The 23882-nt window shown below is 35.2% G+C and overlaps 5 protein-coding genes across 6 annotated transcripts; 2 read left to right on the top strand and 3 right to left on the bottom strand.

Annotated features, from left to right (window-relative positions):
* The first annotated feature begins 1127 nt into the window (after nt 1-1127).
* LOC105645658 (phosphatidylinositol 4-kinase gamma-like protein) lies at nt 1128-4361 on the top strand. The gene is made up of 2 exons (XM_012231311.4): nt 1128-3185; nt 3438-4361. Exons 1-2 carry the CDS (start codon nt 1809-1811, stop codon nt 3819-3821), a joined length of 1761 nt encoding a protein of 586 aa, XP_012086701.1. The 5' UTR covers nt 1128-1808; the 3' UTR covers nt 3822-4361.
* Nucleotides 4362-5860: 1499 nt separating this feature from the next.
* On the top strand, nt 5861-6897 carry LOC105645659 (uncharacterized). The gene has a single exon (XM_012231313.4). It carries the CDS (start codon nt 6089-6091, stop codon nt 6707-6709), a length of 621 nt encoding a protein of 206 aa, XP_012086703.1. The 5' UTR covers nt 5861-6088; the 3' UTR covers nt 6710-6897.
* A 723-nt stretch (nt 6898-7620) lies between these two features.
* Nucleotides 7621-10651, bottom strand: LOC105645660 (alpha/beta-Hydrolases superfamily protein). Of its 2 annotated transcripts, XM_012231314.4 has the most exons (4): nt 10410-10651; nt 10115-10200; nt 9102-9210; nt 7621-8739 (listed from the first exon to the last, which is right to left on the bottom strand). In XM_012231314.4, the coding sequence occupies exons 3-4, from the start codon at nt 9161-9163 to the stop codon at nt 7764-7766; spliced, it is 1038 nt and encodes a 345-aa protein (XP_012086704.1). In that variant the 5' UTR covers nt 9164-9210; nt 10115-10200; nt 10410-10651; the 3' UTR covers nt 7621-7763. The 2 variants fall into 2 exon arrangements, with proteins under 2 accessions (XP_012086704.1, XP_012086706.1); XM_012231316.4 differs by lacking the exon at nt 10115-10200 and having other exon boundaries at nt 10410-10649.
* Nucleotides 10652-11102: 451 nt separating this feature from the next.
* DL1 (dynamin-like protein) lies at nt 11103-17603 on the bottom strand. Its single transcript, XM_012231318.3, has 16 exons — nt 17104-17603; nt 16569-16632; nt 16370-16477; nt 16020-16121; nt 15855-15905; nt 15516-15577; nt 15158-15248; nt 14922-14986; nt 14127-14321; nt 13913-14032; nt 13705-13775; nt 13334-13559; nt 12880-12930; nt 11991-12219; nt 11720-11859; nt 11103-11612 (listed from the first exon to the last, which is right to left on the bottom strand). The coding sequence occupies exons 1-16, from the start codon at nt 17230-17232 to the stop codon at nt 11484-11486; spliced, it is 1833 nt and encodes a 610-aa protein (XP_012086708.1). The 5' UTR covers nt 17233-17603; the 3' UTR covers nt 11103-11483.
* A 1140-nt stretch (nt 17604-18743) lies between these two features.
* LOC105645662 (UDP-glucose 4-epimerase GEPI48) lies at nt 18744-22841 on the bottom strand. Its single transcript, XM_012231319.4, has 9 exons — nt 22324-22841; nt 21941-21990; nt 21345-21480; nt 21152-21253; nt 20820-21047; nt 20603-20681; nt 19900-19982; nt 19285-19376; nt 18744-19091 (listed from the first exon to the last, which is right to left on the bottom strand). The coding sequence occupies exons 1-9, from the start codon at nt 22504-22506 to the stop codon at nt 18998-19000; spliced, it is 1047 nt and encodes a 348-aa protein (XP_012086709.1). The 5' UTR covers nt 22507-22841; the 3' UTR covers nt 18744-18997.
* Nucleotides 22842-23882: the final 1041 nt, after the last annotated feature.

The raw sequence follows: 23882 nt of genomic DNA, 5'->3' as shown, positions 1-23882 counted from the left end.
TCAGTTGATTAAAATTCATTATAAAAGCTGGTGAAAAGACCACTTAGCCACTGTTTTTTTTTTTTTTTTTTTTTTTGAAATTTTCTCAAGTGCAAGGAATTTTCTTTTTACTAAATCCACTCACAAGTGTACCAAACCTGGAAATTCGTCGCTATGAATCAGCTGATAAACGGCCATTAGTTGGGGATTCCGTTAACGTCAGTAAGTACGTTAGTCGTCGCTGAAAATATCCAAATGCGCACTAATAATAATTCGTCCGTACCATGTGGGATGTTCCGCTTATGTTCAACGGATATATTTTGCTTTCTAAATGACTAAAATAGCCTTTACGAATGTTAAATTAATTATTTAATTTTTTTTTTTTGAGAGGATTATATAGCAATTAAAAAATCTAAATATTAACTACTCAAAATAGGATATGACTTTCAAATAATTATAAGTTTTTTAAACTAATACTTTGATATCAAATATTTTATTTTTTAAAAAGAAGTCAAAAATAATCTATTATAATATATATATATATATATATATATATTTTTTTTTTTTAATTTTACAAAATGTAAAAAATAAAAATAAATAAATAAGATAGTATCTCATATGGCAAGTAACTAGAATTTAGAAATAATGTCAAAAAAAAAAAAACTAGAATTTAGAAATAAAATTTTTATTCTCATTTTTTTTAAATGAAAGCTAAATTTTTTTCAAAAATAAAAATTTCTCTTAAAAAAATCAATTTACTTCAAAACTTCATGTTATGGTATAGTCTCAAATATTTATAGTTCTTTTTAATTTTTTCAAAATTGAAGGATATTCTTCACAATTCGCAAAATTTATTATTTTAATAATATGAAATTTAGTAAAAAAAAAAAGAAATATGTTGAGTTAATTATGTGAGTGAGTCTTCTTTTCTAATTTTAGATAAAAGAGATTTTTTTTTTTTGGCATAAATTTGAAAAACTAGAACGAGAGAAATTATGTGAACATTTTAGTAAAAGCAAACTATTAACAGTAACGAACTCCTGAACCATCATCCTAGGATTTAGCTAACAAAAACGGAGACATAACAGAGAAAATGAAAAGTTCAATCAATTTCGTAGTTAAAACAACATGGCTCCGTCATAGACGTTGGGTCAAAGTTCAAACTTTCTATAAAGCCAACGGCTACAATTTAGTTTATCTTCCCTCCCTCTCCATCTTTTTTACTCACTTTTCCTCTCTACTCAGTCATCGGAGACAAATTTATCATTTTCCGTTAGAAAAAATGGGCGAAAAAATTGCTTTCTATTGAGATCGATAATTCCAATCTAGGCAAACCGGAAAAAGATCGGCTCCTGCAACTAATCACCTATCTTCGGTTTCCTTTTGTTTTTTTAAGCTTCTGTTTTTGCCCGTTCAATTTGGTTCTTTCCTTTCGGTAAGAATCCACTCTCCTCTCTGCATTTCTTTATTTTATTTTATTTTTTTCCAATTCTAGACCCAGACTTTGAAAGCTTTTTTTTTAAATGACACAATCTGATAAACCCAGAAGCTGAAAAGAAATTTAGTTTTCTTTTCCGAGATTCAGCTTCTGGGTTTTTTTTTTTTCGGTTTTCCTCAAATTGATGAGAATTTCATTCTCTTCTACCTGCTTTTTTTTTAGATTCTAATTTTTGAGGCTGAAAGGAAAATTTGTTTCCTTTTGAGTTTCAATTTCTGAGTACAATTCCCTTTTGCTCAATTCGTTGTGAAATAGCTATTTCCTTCTCTTCTAGCTGAACTTTAGATCCAATTTTGAATAGATAGAAAAAGAGAGAAATAAAACAAAAAAAATGTCCGTCGTTGACGTTGCATTGAGTCCGATTCTCGCCGAATCGGCATATTTCCATGGTTACTGCAACAATAACCAACAGGGAACTACCCCTGAAGGTTCATCGATCCTAATTTATCTTAGTGTCGCTGGTTCCCTTATTCCCATGCGGGTTTTAGAGTCGGATTCTATAGCATCAGTAAAGTTAAGGATCCAGTCGTCGGAGGGGTATGTAGTGAAAAAACAGAAACTAGTTTTTGGGGGCAGAGAGTTGGCGAGAAATGATTCTCTTGTTAAAGACTATAGTGTCTCTAGTGGCAAAGTCTTGCACTTGGTTCTGAAGCTCTCTGATCTCTTGCTTATTACTGTGAGAACCACTTGTGGACGGGAATTTGAGTTACGCGTGGATCGATTTAGAAATGTTGCTTATTTAAAGCAGCGGATATTCAAAGAAGGTCAAGGCTTTGTTGATGTTGAGGAGCAGGAAATCTTTTATAATGGTGCGAAGCTTGATGACCAAAAGCTTATTGGTGACATAAGCAGGGATAGTGATGCTGCCATTCATTTGTTGGTCCAAAAATCTGTGCAAGTGAGGACTAAACCGTCGGAGAAAGATTTTGAGATTTCTGTTGTGGCGGAGAATTCCAATGAGAGAAGAGACAGTGTAGTAGAAGGAGGACATAATCACTCTGAAATTGTTCAGGTTCTAGCTAGGGAGCAACCCGGTAGATATTTTTGGTTGGAACCTGTTATCGTTAATCCTAAGATCAGATTGAGTTCAACCATGTGGAATATGATCAACTCTACATTTGATGGGCTGGAGAGAGGTAAGCCACCCATTCGATCAAGTGAAGGAACAGGAGGAACTTATTTTATGCAAGATCCATTTGGTCAGAAGTTTGTTTCCGTTTTTAAGCCTGTGGATGAGGAGCCAATGGCTGTTAATAACCCCCGCCAGCTACCTGTCTCATTGAATGGTGAAGGGCTGAAAAGAGGGACAAGGGTAGGAAGAGGAGCAGTAAGGGAAGTAGCAGCTTACATATTGGATCATCCAAAGAGTGGTCCAAGGGCATTAACTGGCGAGGTTATGGGTTTTGCTGGTGTGCCTCCTACTGTAGTTGTTCAGTGCTTGCATGAAGCATTTAACTATCCTGAAGGGTATGAATATTCATTGAAAAATGCCAAGGTTGGATCTTTACAGATGTTTATGAAGAATGAAGGTGGTTGTGATGAAGTGGGTCCAGGGATTTTCCCGGTGGAGGAGGTGCATAAGATCACTGTGTTAGATATAAGATTGGCCAATGCAGATAGACATGATGGAAATATATTGATGAGCAAAGGGAAGGATGGTCAGATGGTGCTGATTCCAATTGATCATGGATATTGCTTGCCTGAGAAAGTAAGTATTTCATTTATCACGCTAACTGCTGAATTGTGTTCTTTATCTCTAAGATCTTCTGGTAATATATGTGAGATTATGATTCAATATTCCACTTGCTGTTTTCTCCATCTTGGGAATACTGAGGCATAGTGGTGATGCACCCAATGATAAATTCCATTAATGAATTGGCTTATTCGAAAAAAAGCCTTGTTCTTTGGAAGATTGAGTGTAGTCTTTGAAGATTTTAACCTATAAACATTTCCTTTGCAGTTTGAAGATTGCACATTTGATTGGCTCTACTGGCCACAAGCCTGCCAGCCTTACTCACCTGAGACTATTGAGTACATAAATTCACTGGATGCTGAAAAGGATATTGCACTTCTGAAATATTTTGGGTGGAATATCCCTCGTTTGGCTGCCCGCACACTCCGTATCTCCACCATGCTTCTGAAGAAAGGGGTTGAGAGAGGTCTGACTCCTTTTGCCATTGGAAGTATCATGTGCAGAGAAACTCTGAATAAGGAATCCATGATTGAGGAAATTGTTCGTGAAGCTGAGGATTCCCTGCTCCCTGGCATGAGTGAAGCTGTGTTTCTTGAAACTGTCTCCCAAATCATGGATTCCCGGCTCAATCAACTCACAAATCAATCTTAATTTAGCTCAGGTCATGGATTCCTTGGCTTGATGAGCTCAGAAAGAAGTTTTCATATGGTATAATAATTATATGTATATATTTTGTATGTATCAATAGAGTCCATTTTTAGATGGACTGTTTGATGTATGAGAGTATGGATGGCTTATCTTGTTATGCATAAGCCTGAAACCTTCAATTTTCTTTCTGCTGTCTCCCAGCGCTTATGTCAGCCAGTTCTCGGGGTTGTACTGGGATGCTGACCAGATGAATAATATATGTTTCCCTAGATTATATATATATATATATATATATATATATATATATATATATATATATATATATCAGGAATCTCTGGTCTTTGTGTATATATATATCTGTGTATCCCAAATTCAAAAGACATGGCTGGGGAATTGAGATGGCATTTGCTGTCACTTTTGTCTGAGAGAAGTGTTCATGGTCAACTGAGAATAGGATATAGAGTTCAATGCTACCTAAAATTGTATTCTCCAATCCTTCTTTTTAAATAAAGTAAAAAAGGAAAACAAGGAGAGTGAAAGCAATGGTAAATTTCTTTTTATGACTTTCTCATTCATTGCAGAGCTCGAATTATGCATGATCTTTGTAAATTTGTTGGATTTTCTTGAATTAATATCAAATAAATTAAGATTTCCATAGTAGCTTTAACCCAGGGTCCACTTCACCTCAAAGGAACACAAAAGGAAACCTGGGATCAGAAACAACTTTATCCCTTTTCAGTTTTTCAAATTTAAGTTTGATAATAGAAAGAAAAGCAAGGTGACAGACTGACAGTGACATGGGAAGCTCAAAATGCCTTGTCCTTTAGACAGGTTTGATAACAAAGAGAAGGCTTCAAACAGTCCAAATCTCTTTCATATGTTAAGCTAAAACATTTATCACTAGGTTTAGTTCATTTCTCTTCAGGGTTATATACTCTCCTTCCTTCACTTTGCTGCTAATTAGAGATGTCATACATGGGGCATCACTTCCACCACTAGAAAGACCAGAACTAGTGCTACTTTAAGGGTTGCAGGCTGTAACCACTCGCTCAGCCTCCATTGTAGCCGTGATTGCAACAACAGCGTCAAATGACCAATTACTCCCTGCCCAATATGTCAGTTCCTTTCTGACTATATGCAAAATTATTCACTTCACTGTTATGTTGATGGTGACTTTGGTTGCCTTCTTGCTTGAGTTTCCCGCCATCTTCCATACATAGAGACAGAAGAAAGAAGTGAAAATAATTCCTATTGCAATATTGACAATAACAACACCAAATTAGACATTAGAGAAGGAATCTAAGCTTATCTTTCATTCTTTCCCTTGACTGAGGGAGTAAAAATTGAGGATTATGATTATGTTTAACTTGTACTGTTTTTGATGTATTAAAAAGCTAATCCAGATGAACTTTACCTACAAAATTAAGAATTCGAAACTTGAAATTATTATTATTAGAGAATTTTACCTAAATATATGAGAAAAAAAGAAAAAAAGCTAATATAGTTCTTTTTCTGGTTTCTTATTGTCTGTAAGTACAAAAGATGCTGCCCAACATAATACTAATTGTAGCCAAAAAAGTGGCAGTTTTATTATTTATAAATCAAGAGATCTCATCAAAGTTATATATTCTCAACCATTGATGTCTTCCAAAGTTTGTTCATTTCTTCCTCCTATCACAATTCACCAATTAAATGTTTTCTTTGAAGACCTAATTCTCTTAAAGTATTCTCAAGTGGACCAATCTATCTTCATCTTTCGGCTGTTAACAGGAAACCCTTTTGCACTTAAAGATCCATGTTTTATGTACGAATTTTACTTTCAAAATCACAAGTTTGAAACGCTGTTAAGAGAGTTTTACCATTCTTGAAAATATTACTCACTCCGAGCTTAGAAACACACGAACAAAAAAAAAATTTCAAAAGTAGGTATAGATCCTAGAAAATGAGAAAAGGAATTGAAAGAAAAAAGTGTTAGACCTCTGCAACAGTATAAATATCCGCAGAGGATAAAAACTTCAAAGGACATAAACAAGAAAAAAGAAAATTCTAAATTAACAAGGAAACAAAAACTGCTACAAGAAGACAGAAGACTTCATTTCACACTTCTCTTCAACTTTCACTTTCCCTTCTGTTTTCTCTTGCCTTATATTTTCTTATCTTACCACCAAACACACTCTCCATTTCTTCTGTGTTCTCTCTCCATCTCCATTTAGATTCTTAATTATCTTTCCTTTGGTTTCTCTCTTTAGAATTTTCAGATCAGAGCAAAAATGGCAAAGCCGCAAAGACCACCATCTGGCCGTACAAATCTCGCTTCTTGTATAGTTGCTACAATTTTCTTAATCTTTGTCATTATCATTATTCTTATAGTCTTCTTCACCGTTTTCAAGCCTAAAGATCCCAAAATCTCCGTCAACGCCGTTCAGCTACCTTCTTTCTCCGTTTCAAACAACACTGTCAACTTTACCTTCTCCCAGTACGTCTCCGTCAAGAACCCTAACAAAGCTTCCTTCTCTCACTATGACAGTACCCTTCAGCTCCTCTACTCTGGTTCCCAAGTTGGTTTCATGTTCATTCCCGCTGGCAAGATCGATGCCGGTCGGACCCAATACATGGCCGCAACTTTTGCTGTTCAATCCTTCCCGTTGTCCTCATCACCGGATGCGGCGGTGAATGTGGGTCCGACATTCGCGGGCGGTGTGTTACCTGGCGGTTATCCCAGTGTTAATGGTGGATACAGAGTAGGACCCACGATGGAGATTGAATCCAGGATTCATATGGCGGGTCGGGTTCGGGTGCTGCACATTTTCACGCATCATGTGGAAGCTAAGGCTGGGTGCAGAGTCGCCATTGCTGTGAGTGACGGATCTGTATTAGGGTTTCATTGCTAGTAATTCATTTTTTGTTTTTGTGTTTTAGATCTTATCAGAGTAGCCATTTTAGGTTTTTGGATGTTGAAGTAGCAAGCATATCCAATTTGTGGAAGTAAGTGTAAAAATTGAATTTTCTCGGTAGACTTTTGATCTGCATTTTCAAATATTTGAGCTTTTGTAATTAACCTAGTTCAGTTCGTTCCCAAGCTTGAATTTTTTTATCATTTTGGGCTGGTGGGGATTGAATTTTAAGTATCATTAATGATGAGGCTTATATTTTATTTACCTAAATTCTTATTTTTTATATCAAATTTAAATTAAATAATTATTCTGAAATTATAATTATTGGGATTAATTACACTGCAAGTAAAGGTTTGATACTATAATAATTATCATCATCATCATCATAATAAAGTTAGAGCGAGTGAGTCATGTGCTGTAAAGAAGCTTAAAATATGCTGCTTGTTTAACGTTTATGAAAAAGAAAACAAAAGAGGTTAAAAATTCTGTTTGTGGCTGGTAATAGATATTGATGGCAGTTGACGATGTCGTTTTATGGGGGTGTTGGGCTGTTGGCGACTGAGATAGCTTAGGTAAGTGAAACAGTGAATTTGGAGGGAAGTGGGGAAATTTACAGGAATTCATAGGTTTACAGGGCGCCAAGTGGGGCCCATCCAGTGGAGACTGCAGAGTGCAAACACAAGGATGATGATGGATGTTCCACTCTCTTGGGAATCGAGCTGTTGCTTTTTTGACTTAAAATATGAAAAAACAAACCGAAGCTGGTAAAAATCAACATCCACATTTATGGTGATTTAGGACCCTATAAATCCTCCTCCCTAAGATTAAAAATATTACTAATTTATTCCAAAGTAAATAGCCCACATTTGAAAAAACAAGGCGGTATCTGCAAGATCACTGAAGAACTATTGGCACTTGGAACAAATATGCATTAGACATTATGCTGAGAAGAAATCAGAGTACAAAATCACATAAGGAAACTATTTTCCACATCCAATCAAACATATACTAGATAAATAACTTGGTATAAGTTACATCAATTGCACCAAAGCTATTGATACCTGTATAGTTTGGACTGCACATCCAAATCAGGTCTCCACCACTGGTGAATTCCGTGGGCTTCCTTGAAATCTCTGGATGGAGTTAGATTGGTAGTCAGAATTGCTGAAGGAATGAGGTGCAGAGGCTCTGATTCCTTACCTATTGCACCCATAATAAGCCCACCGATCGAATTCTGGGTTGCCAGTCTCTCAATAGCTCCAATTCCAATGTCATCCATCTTCTTCCTGTGTTCAAAATAACCTATATATTCTGAGCAAATGTGATCGCCTGGATTCACAAAAATGGAGGGTATCCAGGCAGATAAAGCGGAAAATGGATCAACAGATCGACTGTTTTGATTGTTCTTCTTTACAGTTGCAGCAAAGGCGAGACCTGCTGTTATCACACTGCCTGCGATCCGTAACCCATGTTTCACCCGCTTATCTTTGATTCTCTCAATGGGGGCGGATAAGAATGGTGAATTAAAGAGAAAGGCTTGAATTAAGACGCCTGTCTTGGCCATTGTCTTTCCAGCTAGCATTGCCATTGCTGCCCCCAGGGAATGGCCTGCTAACCAGACATTAGATTCACCTACAGTAGCAACCACATTTCTAATTGCTTGGATACCAATTTCAAAGCGAGATGTTTCATGGAGTCCATTTCGGATTATATGAATGTCCAATTCAAGGTCCCGTGAGAAGGAATCTGGCTTGGTTACAGTGCCTCGGAATGCAATTACATAACGTGGACTTTTATCTAATGAATGGTTAGAGCAAGAGATTGGAGGTTTAAATTCATAAATGGCACCAAAAATGGAGGAATCAACATCATCCACAAGCTTACGTAGCAACCGGAAATGAAAGAACTCCCACCAAGGATTAGCAAGTGCTTCTGGACCCTGACGTTTTAGCTGGCGGTCACGCTCCAGAATGTAGACACCCTGAACCAAACTGGCAGCAACAGACCTGCGATGATGTGCATCTGTCCTGCATGAGATAGCACAAAGCACTGTAAAATCAGATGTTCAAATTCAAAAGGCAAAAAAAAAAAAAAAAATGAAAAATTTGCATCATTATGTTGCCAGAAATTTGCACAATAGCAGGACTTTTTTGTTCATTTTCTTTCAGTATTGGAAAATAATTAAAACAAAAAGGACCATTTTATATTGATTTTCTTTCGCCAAGGTCTAGCTAGCTACAAATAAATGATTGAACTACAGAGTTGAGTGAGAAAATGACATGTACAAGAACTTCAGACATCCTACAATATTTGGACCTTGAATTGAATATTTCTCTTATTTTTCTTTGCTCGCAGAAATAGGAGGGTGTCTTGAAGTGTAAGAACCTACCAATCAACCACAGTTAGGTGTAAAGGTCCTGAGAGGCTAAAATCTTCCCTCTCAGAGGCCATTACACAATATGTTCCTCCTGCTCTTACTTGATATCCTTGAAATCTCACTGCATTTCACAGACAAAAAAAAAGGTGAATGGTCAGTAGTTGACAACTTCACAGAGTTTCACAGAATACAACAGCATATGCAAAGAAGTTTAATCCATCTGATTGTTTTTACTAGGACAAACTCTGCATTGATTGCAAGGACCAAATGTCTCAAATTTGATGAACTACTTGATAAACCATCTACAGAAGGAAAATGCTAGCATATGTCCAACAATGTGGAATCTGTTGTCCTGGTTTATGTTGGGATGAGCTGCTCGTAAAGTTAGAATGCAAAATGAAGAAAGTTGATTTTGCGATGGATCTAATCAATTTATCCAACCAAAGGATATTTTCATGAAATATAATATTAATACAAAGACAGAAATATTCTTTTGGCATGTTAATGGAGCTATACTGAATTGCTAATGAGAATCGCCATACAAATAAAGTTCACAAGTACAACTACTCACATCAGGGGAATTCCATTGAAATTTTGAATGGCCAACACATTGACATAAATTACATGTATAAACCTGTCATTTTATTTCAAACTGCATCTTTCTACAAGTTCTACATAACCCTAAAAGTTCCACTTTTTAAGGTATATTCAAATTTACAAGACACAAAAACAAACATTTAAACCAAGGACACATTTCAAATTTCTAATTTTCCCATAAAAAAGAAATATAATATTGCATATCAGCCTGAATAGAAGACAGATCCGTGAATACTTTCACATTTAAAAAAAAAAAAAAAATCCAGGAGCCAATTTTACAATTCAACATTGTCTTGTTGCACTTTGTAATAATATAGTGCAGATAGATAACAAGATTGATCAAACAAAATAAGTATTATAAATAAATAACCATAGAATAAACAGGAAGTTTGAAATGTCTATTTTATAACCATAAATAAATAAATAACCATAAAATAAACTGCAATGAGGACTTCCGTGCACGGCTCACTATAGTCTCCAATATCCTTCATGTCATAAATCAAATGTCCCTTTCCTGTTATAATTCAATAAACAAGCTTTATGTTTCACCTGGTGATGGAGATTTCTTCAATTTAAAAACCAATGGTGCGAGAAACAATGATAGACGATAGTATCAGATTCAGAGAAGAGACGAGACATTCAAAAAGGAGAAGTAAGGCTCCCAGAAAAAGTAAAAAAAATGTAATGTGAGATTGATTGAGATCAATTGCAGGAGAAAATTACCTTGATAATTGAGGTGGAAGAACAGATCCGATGACGATCCTCGCTTCTTTTTTAATTTTTTTTCACCTTCCTTCTTTTTCTCTCGTCCCTTCTCTGTTTGTCTGCACTGTCGGTAACGGAAGATTGTTAATAACTTTATTAATAGGGTGCGTTAAACCGTAACATCAGGAGGAAGAGAAGCTCTTATACGGTGAAATTTTTCCATCTGGGAAGGCCCGCGGTTCAGTTTCCTTTCATAAAAGCAACCGAAACCTTGGCTTTGAAAAGAATGACGTTGACGCGCCGTCTAAGTAAGAATGTTCTGTATTTGAACGTCGTCGTTACGTATTGGATTGGGCTTCTGAGCTTAAAAACGGTTCAAGAGATTCCATGGTAGATTCTACTTTAACGTCGCATACTTTTAGTAAGTTCTGTTGCACTAAAAATAATCAATTTGTAGAGATTTTACTTCACGGAGAGAGGGGTTTAAAACTTTTTTTTTTTTTTTGAGAAATGAAAGGGGTTTAAATTTTAAAATAGGCTGGAAGTCCGGTTTTGTGGATGCCATCAATTTCCATAAACATCCCATAAAAGAAAATTAATAGAGAACATGATAATAAATGCTTAAAAACCACGACAAGTAGCAAATATAGGCAATGGTTTTAGAATTTTGTGGGTGAAAGAAAAAAAAAAGACGACAATAACAAGTAAAGGTTTTTGAATGACGGAAGAGTTTCCCTCTTATATAACAAGGAAAAAATTTTCTTTTTGTTCATAACCTCCTCCAAAACCGCCAATGTGCACAGGCTTTGTATACAAGTCTCGAATATTACATCAACCACCATGCACATAGCAAAGCATGGGAAATTGGAAATTTATATCCATTACATATATATGTGTATGTGGAACTGCAAAGGAAACAAATGAGACAGCCTAATGACATGTATATCTAATAACCCCTCAGTTAATTCATAGCATAGAAAATGCAACAAGATACTGCTTCCCTTCTTTCCAAATACACCAATTAAATGAAAGAATTGACACAGCCACCAAAGCCAAATTCCACATAAGAGATAGGGTTTAACTGCTGAGTATCTACTTGGACCAAGCAACAGTATCGATCTCTGCTTGAGCACTCCTATATAACTCCAGTCTCTTTGCAAGGGCTGCGCGGCGCTCCATGACTGCTGGATCTTCATTCAACAATGAAGATAAGTATTTTTGCTGCAAAAGTTATCTTACAGGTGAGTTGCATCCAGCATTAATGTTGCATACCTGATATTTCACCAGTAATTTATAAACAGAAGTAAAAAGAAGAATCCACTTCTCACCTCCATTTTACCCAACTCTGTAAAGAAATGATCAAGCAGGCTTCGCTTGGCCTCACGCACTTGACAATAAACAATGGACTTAGGGATGGAGTTACGAAGGGTTGCACAAACCATGTTGACATAAGACAAAACAGTTGTTCCTGTTCATACATTGTAAGAACTCATAATGTCAGCATGTGTGCAGTATCATTCAAAAATTTCTGCTATCAGAAAGATATATATGCGAAGTTCAGTGAAGACAATCTATGTAAAATCCCAACTTCAAACTTACCAATTCGTCTAAGATACGAATCATTGTATCTATCAAATATCGAATGTGTGGGATTGCCACCCTTGTCAACATCTTGGGGAAGCTTCCTGAAGAAATCAACTGTCAGGTAACTACACTCCATATCAACAAGCTTAAGTGTCGCTTTCCTGCTTTCCTCTTTCATTTTGTCAAGTGACTCAATAGCAGCATTTCCAACCTCTACCCTGAGAGCAGGATATTGCTTCAACTCCTGAGAATCAAGAAAACCAATGTTTATCCAGCAGTTTGAAAACAATAAAAAGAAATTCCAAGCTTGTTCAATCTTTATTCAAGTAGGCATGATTTCAGCCATATTAATTCACATGTGCCAGCACAAATCTGATGAGAGCAAGTGTAGTACGTGTTGCAAATAATGCTAAAACTAGGATCCAGACCTTGCTCTGACTTTCAAATGGAGTTTTACCAAACAGATTGTTTGATATTTTATTTATCAATGGCTATGTATTGAAGTTTTAAAGTTTTGAGACAGTTGAGAAGTCAAATTGCCTCTGCCTTTGTCTTTTCCTTCTGTTTTTTTTTAGGACCTTTTCAGCACTGTTATGATAGAGTGATATCAAACTATTCGCTACTGTTTCTTAAAAGCCAATGCCAAATCTCAACATCCCCGATGTTAGATGCTAATTAAAGACAATCCAACTTCCTACACATCAGAGTCTATTTGCTGCTGCCACAAAGAAGAAAAGCTTTTTATAAGATTAAGTTGTTATTAAACCATGCTGCACAACTGTACAATTGTCTGCAAATGCCACCAACATATTCAATACTAAATAACTAGTGAAACAGAAATTTCTGAACAGAGAACTTAGTGCAAGGACATAACAAAGAGCCATTAGTGTTGACAGGAACATACCGGAGTCTCACTGATAGCCTTGTGAACTAACTCTTTTAATAAAGCATGAACCTGGATTTGACACCAAACAAACAAGTATAAGCCCTGTGGTGCTGTAGAATTCAGAAATTGCAAATTGCATGTACAGAAAATCAGTTAATATAGTTTTACAAGGTCATACTTGAGTTTTCTACCTCAAATAAAAGTTGTTAAGCAGGCAGTTAAACTTTTCCCAAAAAATACATATGTATACCATCTTCACTGTGAAAAATTCAGAAGGCCAAAATAAAGTCCTAGAGTGCAGTCTGACACTTATCTAGTAGCAAGTGCAAATATTTGAGACCAACTCAAATAGAGGCAAAGATGTAGCAGAAAGAATAATATTAGTGCTCATGATAGATCACTAAACGGTTATCAAGTGCATAATCATGGATGTTGAGTAGAGAATTCAATTGTTTATAATATTCATGCATACCGCATCAACAGCTGCCTCAGCAGGACCTCTAATGGTAATTAAAGAAGATTCAATGAGACGACGGTATCCTTGTTCAGGAGCTATCAAATGAGGTTGATATCCATCAGCTTCAGCAATCAGTTTCCGAATATTTTCCATTGAAAGTTGCTTGTCAAACTGCAACCTTTTTAGAGCAGCAGGAAGTTGGTTATCAAAAACATTGTAGATTTTTTCACCACCAGGTCGCCTGTCAATAACAACGGGAGTACTTATATGAAATTGTTTCAAAAGGATAAACTTAAAAAAAAAAAAAAAAAAAAAAGAAGAACAGCAATACAAAATTAAGCCTATCACTTGTGATTGAGGAAGAAAAATGAAAACACAATACATACACTCCATCAAGATGCTCTTTGTATATTTGATCAAAAAGACGACATATCTCCATGATTGTGTACAACTTTCCCTGCAAGTCGTATGGCATGATCTTTAGAAATTCTTTCAGAAATGGAGAGAGAGAGAGAGAGAGCTTTGGCTGGTTAACCTCAAAAATAGCTACTAATTGAGAAATATGCCAAAACTGAGCAGAAAGAGTATACTTACCCCAGCATCAGCAGCAATAGGCTTTCCTAGACGACTCAATTCAGATTCCAGTTCAATAATTGTTTTGTTGATAAGGGACTGGATGCCTGGAATTCTGGATTTGATTACAGTTTCCAGATGCTGAGATATCAACCATTTAATTAGTTCTCATAATGAGGAACACACAAGAAAGACAAATTCCAGTCACAACTAAAAAAAGTACTCATCAGCCCACCTTTGATAGCATCTTTGCTAGATGCTCAGAACCCATTCTATGAGCAAGGTGCTTATACTCTGGGGAATTTGCAAAATACTCGCGCTCTCTACGCCTGGCAGCAATCATGTCAACATTCTTGTTAATATCAGCTTGTGAGCGATTCACAACACCAACCCAAGGAAACTTTAGCCGATAAGCTTTTCCTTCCAGTATCTAAGCAAGACAAAATGTGACTTAGAACATGATAATACAAAAGGAACAACGCTTTGAGAAGTAAAACAATTAAACCTCTAAAGCATGCACAACACAGCAATCAGTAAACATGTAAGTAAATGATGCATGCATCGGAAAAAGATTTTAATGGCAATCTGCAAGTGTTTTTCAGTTAGCAAACCATAGCGCATTTGCTGTATGGAGCTCGTCTGATCACAAACGAGCTCACGATGCTTAAAAAATTTAATAGAACTGAATCATGTCGTTTTTGGTCAAAGTTAATTTGAATCTGAGATTTTATTTGGTTAAGTTGCATCACCAATTATTTTACATCTTTTTGAGTCTCTCCAATTTACATGTTATTCAAATAGCACATAAAGACCATGTAATCACAGTGGTTTAAGCATATGCATATAGTAGTTAAAAATGTCAAGTTGCATATACTTATATGGTTATGTATCCCTTCTTCACCATTATCAAGCAAGAACACACTCCATTACCTTTTCTAACATGATTGAAGAAAGACACTCTATAAACCAACAATGAAGCATTAGCAACTTAATAGATATTATACTAGCAATAGAAACTAAGTAAACTTACATCAACTGCATCAGTACCCTTATCCATAAGATCAATCTTTGTCAAGACACCAAGAGTTCTCTCTCCTGAAAAATATAACATCACAGGCATCATATATGCTCATTGCCCAAAATTGAAAAACTAAATGAAGAAAATTTTTATCAATATACTTGCAAATTCGAGAAAACATAAATCTTAGGTATAAACAGGAAGACAAGCCTTTAGCATCTTGATGTACTAAATTTTCACAAGGTTACCTGTAGGGTCCACCTCACGAGAGATTTTAATTGCATCAGATGTTGCAAGATCTTGATTGGCGGGTGAAATTGCAAGAATTATACAGTTGGGCTGCACAAAAAATTTGATCAATAGAGCAAGATGGTATTGTAAAAATTCCGTCCTTGATAAACTATTTTAGAGCCTTGATTAGAATGCAAAAGAATATAGCTATTGACTTGAACAATAATAAAACATAAATAATAAATCACGATTATTCAATTTTTAAAGAACAACTTACCTCTCCAAAGAAAACAAGAAAAAAGGATTCAAACACATTTATTTCCATTGGAAATTTTTTCTTCCTTTCTAAATTACACAACTCGAGATGTATATTACCTTCTCGATGTAGGAGCGAACCATATTTTCAATATCCTGCACGATACTGTCCGGTTGACCCTCTGCATCGCACAATACACACAGATTCAGAAATAACAGAGAACCGGCTCATCTAAGTGATGCTATAAAACCATGAAAAAGAGAAGATGATAATTTTGAGGTATACATCTTAAGCAATTGATTCATAGAACAGTATATCAACAAAAATAACATAAATGAATTAACGGATCACTTAGGTTGAACTGATTAAGAGTAGTCTTGAGTGCTTCATTCTTCTTATAAGCTTTTCAGCAACCACTAATACAGTAAGTCAAGACCAAAAAGAAATACGTGACTTACCAACAGCGACTTTAGTGAGACCAGGAAGATCAATCAACGTCAAGTTGACAACTGTCAAAACATGTCATAAAATGAAAAAGGAAACAAAATATTTTATTATATTCAAACACCAGTAAGCATAAAAGAATTAATTTCTAAAATGTCCTTTTAGATGTCCAAGCTTACCATTGGGAGAGTATATACTCAAATGAATTGGAACACTAGAGATTTGTTTTGTGCGCCCAGTCTCTCGATCAGTCTCATCCTGAATCTCTTTCCGCACAGCAGCTAAACATACAAAATTAACATTAATAAATAGAACAAATAACAACATCTGCAGCTATAGTAGAGCACCAGTTAATAAATGCAAAACGTATACGATGTAACAAGCAGAAAATATTGTCAGATGAGAACAAGTCCACTTGCAAAATCTTTCTGATGAAATGATGAATTATAATATAAAGTGGTGCATATTATCATTACATAGCAATAATTAGGCAGTGAAAAAAAAAGTAGTAGTAGTAAAAGGAATGTACCAAAATCGGTGAACCTTTTCCTTGGGAGGTGAAGGAACTCTGCATATTCTCTGCTACCTTCATCACTCTTGTGAAGCTGCAACACAAGAGGCCGTCGTGTAACAATTCCTGCGAACATATTTTAAAAACAAGATATCTTAATCACAGGAAAAAAAAAATTACACAAACCAATATTGCCAAGAGTATCCATTGTTAATACCAGATCCACGAGGTAAAAAGTCCTTCCCAACAACGCTCTCCAACACTGAAGACTTTCCTGAACTCTGTAAGGAAATTAAAAAACATGAACATACACAACAATTTACTAGGCACGGTCCTTGGCAAGCTTATTTTTGCCTAATAGGTAGCTAAATGAATCTATATATAATATTAGAACTCTGGATTGAAGTGCTAAACCTCCAAACTCATCAAAACATTAAGCTTACAATCAAATCAGTACAAGCTTGTTAAACCTTATTTAAACTATTAGTTATCTAATAATCAGCTTTAGTCAAAGCTGATTCATGCTCGCTTGACTTGGAGGTCATCGAAACTGCATTAAGTTCAGACTAATTTCTGAATGAGAAGTAAACGGAAATCAAAGACTAGAACATATAAGTCAATCATAAATGGAGCAACAGGATTGGATCCCATAGCGACACTTATAGCTTGAACAACAAGCTTAAGCTCATAACAATGCTTTAAAATAAAATCAACAAAAAACAATCTGAAATGGAAAGAGATCTGAGGTTGACCTGGCCACCGACGACCGCAATAGCAGGCAAGGAGTCCCAGAGAGTAGGCAATGCGCTTGCTTCACCATGATCACCGAGAGCCGTACAAGCTCTCTGTATTTTATTAACCAGAGAAATCAAATTCTCCATATCTCAAAAAGACAGAAAATAATAAACAAAGACGGAGATCGGTGTCGGTAACCGCAGATGTCAGATACAGATAAACTGGATCTAACAACTTGGCCGGGCAACGGCACCGTTGAGAACAGAAATGGATCTGCGAGAAGGAATTGCCGACTATAGAGATAACGAAGAAGAAAATGAGCTTCGAAGAAGAGATGGCAAATGATTTAGAATTAGTAAGAGAAGCGCGTTTTTAACAGGGTTTAGAATTTAGTAGCGTTTTGATTTTTGGAAGGACGGAGAAGCTTAATAAATGGGACGAGGGGAAAAGGCCGGCTCGGGAATTTAGAAGCAGATACCGTCGCGAGAGTCAGGAGAAAGAGGAGAATCTTAACTCGCGAGATTTTCGTTGTCAGGTCATTTCTCATTTTGCTGTTTTTATATTACATGCCGAATTACCAATTACATCCTCCTTCTGGTACAATTTCTATTTTGCGCCTTTCTTTTACATTTACATAATGAAATTTATTTAAAATGGATTCTATTTATAAGTATAAAATTCATTTTATCATTTTTTTTGGAATATAAATTCATTTTACATTGCTATATAGTGACAAACTCATTTATTAACATATTGAGAATAAATAAGAACAAATGAGAAAAAATTTTACATTCTTTTTTTTAAATCTTTGTGCAAAACCACAGCAAAATGTACAAATTATTATCGTCATAATAAAAGTGATTTTAGAGATTAAATCTATTTTTTACTCCTGTGAAAATTAAGATTATTTACCACTTACTTACGTTGTAGAAGCCACAAAAATTAAAAAGTACTGGATTGAAATGCACGAGAAAATGATTTGAGACAGTCAAACGGGTGGTGTCTAAAAAATTTGAATCATCCCTTATTTTATTAGTATAAAATGGGGTCCACTATCATTTCAAATTAGAGATTTCCAAACGTTTACCTAACGGCACAAATTGCACAACCTGATGTTAGGCGAATTCCCAAAGGAGAATGCCTTATGAACTTTATTGGACTGTAGTTCTACGGTGCTGATGATTACATTAAAAAATCTAGTGGTTTGCTGAGGTGGATGGGTCATTCGAGTCAACATTCCATTCAAAATCCCCTCTCGCCCCTTACTAAGTTCTGTGATTAGCATTCAAATGTGATATTGATTACATTTTAAAATTACTATTAGATTTTTAATTAAAAAAAAAAAAAGAAAAACTTATTAGACATTTGCACTTCAAGCATGTTTGGTTGAACTGATAGCTGAGACTGGGAGTCGGGCAAATTAGTTAATAGCGTTAATAGCTGTTAGCTGTCTGTTAATAAACATTCAATACCACCGAACATTATAAATAAAGTCAAAACACTAAAAGCCACGTAAAATGATAGTTGCTCCAGTGACATAGGGCTAGCTTTGTCCTGCCGTTTAGATTAACAATGAAAGAGAAAAAGACTAAATATATCATATAAATCCCACAATATTAAAAAGACAAAGGAACACAGTCAAATGGCTTTGCACAAATGAGAAATTAAAGATATTTACTCAATTGAAAAAAAAGACTATATTAACGTTAAAGAATTTAGCCCTCCACAGACACCAAAACAGTGGTCGGTACGAGGGACACCTAATCGGACATTTACGAGTAGGCAACTTATTTGTGGATGACAACACCACAATGTTTATATCTATCATCAAACTTTAGGAATACCTAATCCCTTTACACCTAAGAGCATGAGAATATGAGTGCCAAAAAATATAACTAAGGTTTAAATATTTCACTTGGAATTCTCAGGAGATCCATATCCATAAGGATTCTTACTAGCCCAGTTCCATTGATCCCTGCACATTTCATCAATCCCATATTTTGCCCTGCACCGAAACTACATCTGTTAGAAGAAAGTAGAGTGCACATGATGAAATCAGAGCCCAACCAACATTTTACAATCTATAAAATAATTAGCTAATCACTCGTCGATTCAGTATTGTTTACCCATGTTCCACTTTATCCCCACTGGTACTTATTAGATTATAAGCAAAGAAATGCATGCATCTTCACACTTACTTCCAATTCAATTCACGTTCTGCCTTGTCCGTTGATGCATAGACAATTTCAGCATCACCAGGACGTCTTCCAGCCATTACAAGGGGAATTTTCTGTCAGAGTCGAAGTAAAAGTGTTAATAGAAGAAGTACCACGACAAAAGCATTAACACGGAAGGAAAAAAGGAAAAATGAATACAGGCAAAATTTTCTTTTAATAAGGCCCAAATTCATCATCATATAAATATCTTAAATTTTGAAAAATGTGTAATCAGAAATCTGGCCAAGTGAGTGGAAAAAGACGTGATACAAGCTACTGATGCCGCTTCTCTGTCCATCATGTATCTGATGGAAATTGCAAATCAGATCACTTATACCCATGATTACAAGCTCTGAAAGCCAAAATCTAGTTCTCCAACTCAATGAGAGTGCTAATTAAAAATTGTGCTTTAGAAATGAGATTTTAGCATTGACAGAAAAAACACCAACTTACCAAGCATCAAGCTAATTTGTTTCAAAACAAGTTCCCCTTCCGCAAAACATCTTAATGTACTAAAGTAGTTGAAGCAAATAAATATATTACGAGAGAACACATTCTCAACAGCATCGCTCAAACTATGCAAAATTTAAAAAGTACCTTTCCAGATGCTTTTTCGAATGCTGTAACCATCTCCAAAACAGATGTGCCTTTTCCTGTTCCCAAGTTGTACACCTCACAACCTGTGAAACACATTCATGTACTGGTACTGAGCATCAAAATACTTGTATAACAGAAATGTCAAGACAAAAGATTGATACCTACTGCAAAAAAATTTCCAAATCTGATCCTGCAAGCTAATTTAATCAAGAAACTCATGTTTTTGCAAAGGAAGTAGGTAGGTTATTAGGATCTGACTCATGAATCATGATCCCAAATTTTATCCAGGAACACTGAAAACTTGGGAATTGCAGTTGCAATCCATGGAATTACAACTACAAACTGGTAGCACAGGCAGACGACCTTCATAAACATTCTCACAGGTAATTTCAGTCATTAGACTACCAGTCATCAAATAAAATCTATCTAAGCAGGCTCGCGATTTACCAATATGAAAATAGTGTTGAGTTAATCAAAATTATCTAATTAAATATCATGCCTGGCCCCTTAGGATTCTCAAACACCTCATAATAGCTGACCCTTCTATAGCATCTAAGCAGTATTTTTAATAACAGAACAGGTTATCAAAAATCAACATAATGCAACCATCAACAAAACAACCATCCATTCAATATGATAATTAAGAAGCAAATTAAGAAAAACCATGAAAAAATAGAATAACAATTGTGATTAAAGTGCATACCTATTTTAGCATCAGAGAGCTTACGCAATGCAGCAATGTGACCATCCGCCAAGTCAATAACATGGATGTAGTCACGTACCTGAAAGAACAAAATCATCAAGATGAATAGATATTAAAAAACATGTACAAGCATTGCTGCCACCCCCACATATAACTCCAGATCCATGGACTTCATATATAAATTCACAAGGCAATCATACTAGCAGTGAAAGCATACCCCAGTACCATCCTTGGTAGAGTAATCATTTCCAAAGACTGTCAAATGAGGACGCCTGCCAACAGCAACCTGCTGCACATAGGGCATGAGATTGTTTGGGATTCCACGGGGATCCTCACCAATATGGCCACTAGGATGTGCACCAACTGGATTGAAGTACCTTAGCAGTATGATCTTCCACTCAGAATCTGACTTGTAGATATCACGACAGATCTCTTCAATGAAAAGCTGAAAGATCATAATCATCAGTTCTCTTTATTTTCCATACAAATGCAGCTACTAATCCTCTACAGTGAGCACTAGCATGCACCTATTGGTTGTAAAACAGATACCTTGGTTCTTCCATATGGGTTCATAGCACACAAGGGGAACTCTTCTGTACATGGAACCTCCTTTGGCCAGCCATAAACAGTAGCTGACGATGAAAATACAAGCTGAAAGTAAATCAAAACTGCCAGATTAGTTACCATCTGTTCTTCCCAGCTAAAGAAAGCTGTCTTGCGTAAAACAATCTAGAGAAAGTACCTTCTTGCATCCATGGGCTGCCATTACTTCCAGCAATGTAATTGTTCCAATAAGATTGTTGTCAAAATAGAGCAATGGTTTCTCCACACTCTCACCAACTGCTTTTAGCCCAGCAAAGTGTATGACAGCATCAAATCTACAGGGTAAAAAGGGAAGAAAAAGATAAAGCAGCCAAAATTATAAAGTGAGGAAGAGAAGCACATATATATATTATATTCATAATCTTCATATATATATATATATATATATATATATATATATATATATATATATATATATATATATATAAGCGCGAGAGACAGAGAGAGTAATTGGTGTTTGTATAACAGATTAACCAAACACAATTGTCCATCAGTTCTTTAAAAAAATTTCCCCTTCACATTCATATCATTGGCAAGTATAAAAATATGTAATAAGTGAACTTTGAAAAAAAAAAAAAAAAAAGATATATACAGATAGGCTCCGTTCATAAGCCGCGTGCCATAAATAATTTTAAAACAGTGAATCAAATAAAAAAGACAGATAGATCCCAGAGTGCAACCAGCGTCATGGGAAATGTTAATTTAATCGAATATAAATCGGAAACATCATCATACTTTGTGTGAGAGAAAATTTTTTCGAGAGCTGGCTTGTCCCGGAGGTCAACCTGGCAAGTAAAAGCAGAAATTTAGAATATTAAAGCTCACATGCAACCAATCATACAGAAACATGCTTTCATTCTCATTATAAGCTGCCGACAGAAAATTGACGGTGAAACAGAAACTAATGTGATACAATTAGCAAGCCTATATCAAGATATAAACTCATATCTCTATCAGTAATTTAGAAGGTCGTGATCTTAAAAAGCGCGTAATTATTTAATTAACTGATTAAAGTTTTCCAATCACAACAGCAACCTCGATATAACCAAAACGGTAAAATAAAATATAATTAAACGAAACCGAACTGAATTTTATAAAGAGAAAGAGAAATTCGAAACCTGGTGAAACGAAAGGTTCTTGCCGTGTTCGCCGGCGAGTTCCTTGACTCTATTGAGAGCAATCTCGGAGGAATTATCGAGATTATCAACGACGACGGCTGAGTAGCCGCCTAACAAAAGTTGAAGGACCGTGTGACTCCCAATGTAACCGGCACCACCGGTGACCAGAATATTCATAGCCATGATTAACAGCACGAAAACAATCAGATAGATAGAGAGAGACAGAGAGAGAGAGAGCTAATAGAGAGGAATAGAAGTTTGGTTTGTTCTGGAGAAATAGAAAATCACGGACTATATAAGCCTGCAACGCGGTGAGTTATTTATGGTAAGAGGGGAGAATTTAAGAAAAGGAAGGAAACGAAAAGTGGAAATAAACTTTTTTAAAAAAAATGAAAATAAAAAAAGAAAAAGAAAATAAAGGGAGAGAGAGAAGAGGAGCCGCCACGTGGTATGAGAGTTTGTCTGTTTCATTTTCCATATCTTCGAGTTCGAGAACCGGCTCTGCACAGAGAGAAAGTCCCGAGCTCATGGCTCAAGTTTTTGATTCTCTCCGTTGTGATGGGATGCTTTTTCTTTTTCCTTTTTTATTTTTTCTGATTTGACTAAGTTAGCCTTTCGCTGATTGTCTGTTTTGTTTTATTTTATTTTATTTTATTTTTATTTTTATATTCTATTTTTGGTTCGAGTTATATGCACTTGGAATGCTGTCATCGTTGAATCCAGAAATTTCGATGAAGATCCTGACCATTTATGGAGATTTAAAAATGTTATGTAATCCATATTTGACAATATGAGATTGCTTTCCGAGTTTAGCTAATTTTAAACTTCTAATCTTATAAATGTAATTTATTGTCATGTATTTAATTATTTATTATTAATAAATTACAAAACTTTTTTAAATATTACAACAAATATTTTCATTTATTTACCATTTATATTTTTTTTTACAATTCAATTTCTAACCTCTAATTACAAAATCCTGATTTATAATTACAAAATTATTAAAATTTTTTTTTACTCAGTTAAAAATTCAACGGATAAAAATAACCAAATTAGTAAAAACTATCGATGAAAAAGAAGTTTCGGATAAAAATAACCAAAGGCAACTGATCCAATGGCTTTTGTTGAAGCCAACTTTTTTATACCACTAGTCTTTTTTTTCGAGCAGTTGGGTTTGGGTAGTAGTTGTAACAATTCAAGTCCTACAAATATATATTAAAATTTTTTTTTTCTTATCCAAAATTTGACTTTAAAAAAAAAACACCAATCCAATGAGTTCATGTTTATCCCTTTATGAATATAAAAAAATGATTGCTGTATCAAAAATAAAAATGATTGATCTATCATTTTATAAAATCTTGAAGCAGTGATATAATTGTCTCCTTTTTGATAAACCGAAAAGGCAAAATAAAATTGAAATAATATTCCAACTCCAAAGTATCTTTTATCAATCAGAAGAAATGTGAAAATAATATATGTAGAAAATTATTTAATTTAATAATGTATTTTGAATAAAAAGCAAAGCATGGATTCTATTCTATAATCCACTTTATCTTTAA

This window comes from Jatropha curcas, chromosome 4 (assembly GCF_041381405.1).
Source record: "Jatropha curcas cultivar XTBG-Jc1 chromosome 4, XTBG_Jcur_1.0, whole genome shotgun sequence".
Taxonomy (NCBI): Eukaryota; Viridiplantae; Streptophyta; class Magnoliopsida; order Malpighiales; family Euphorbiaceae; genus Jatropha; species Jatropha curcas.
Note: the sequence above shows the minus strand (reverse complement) of the source record. Positions and strands in the feature narration are given on the sequence as shown.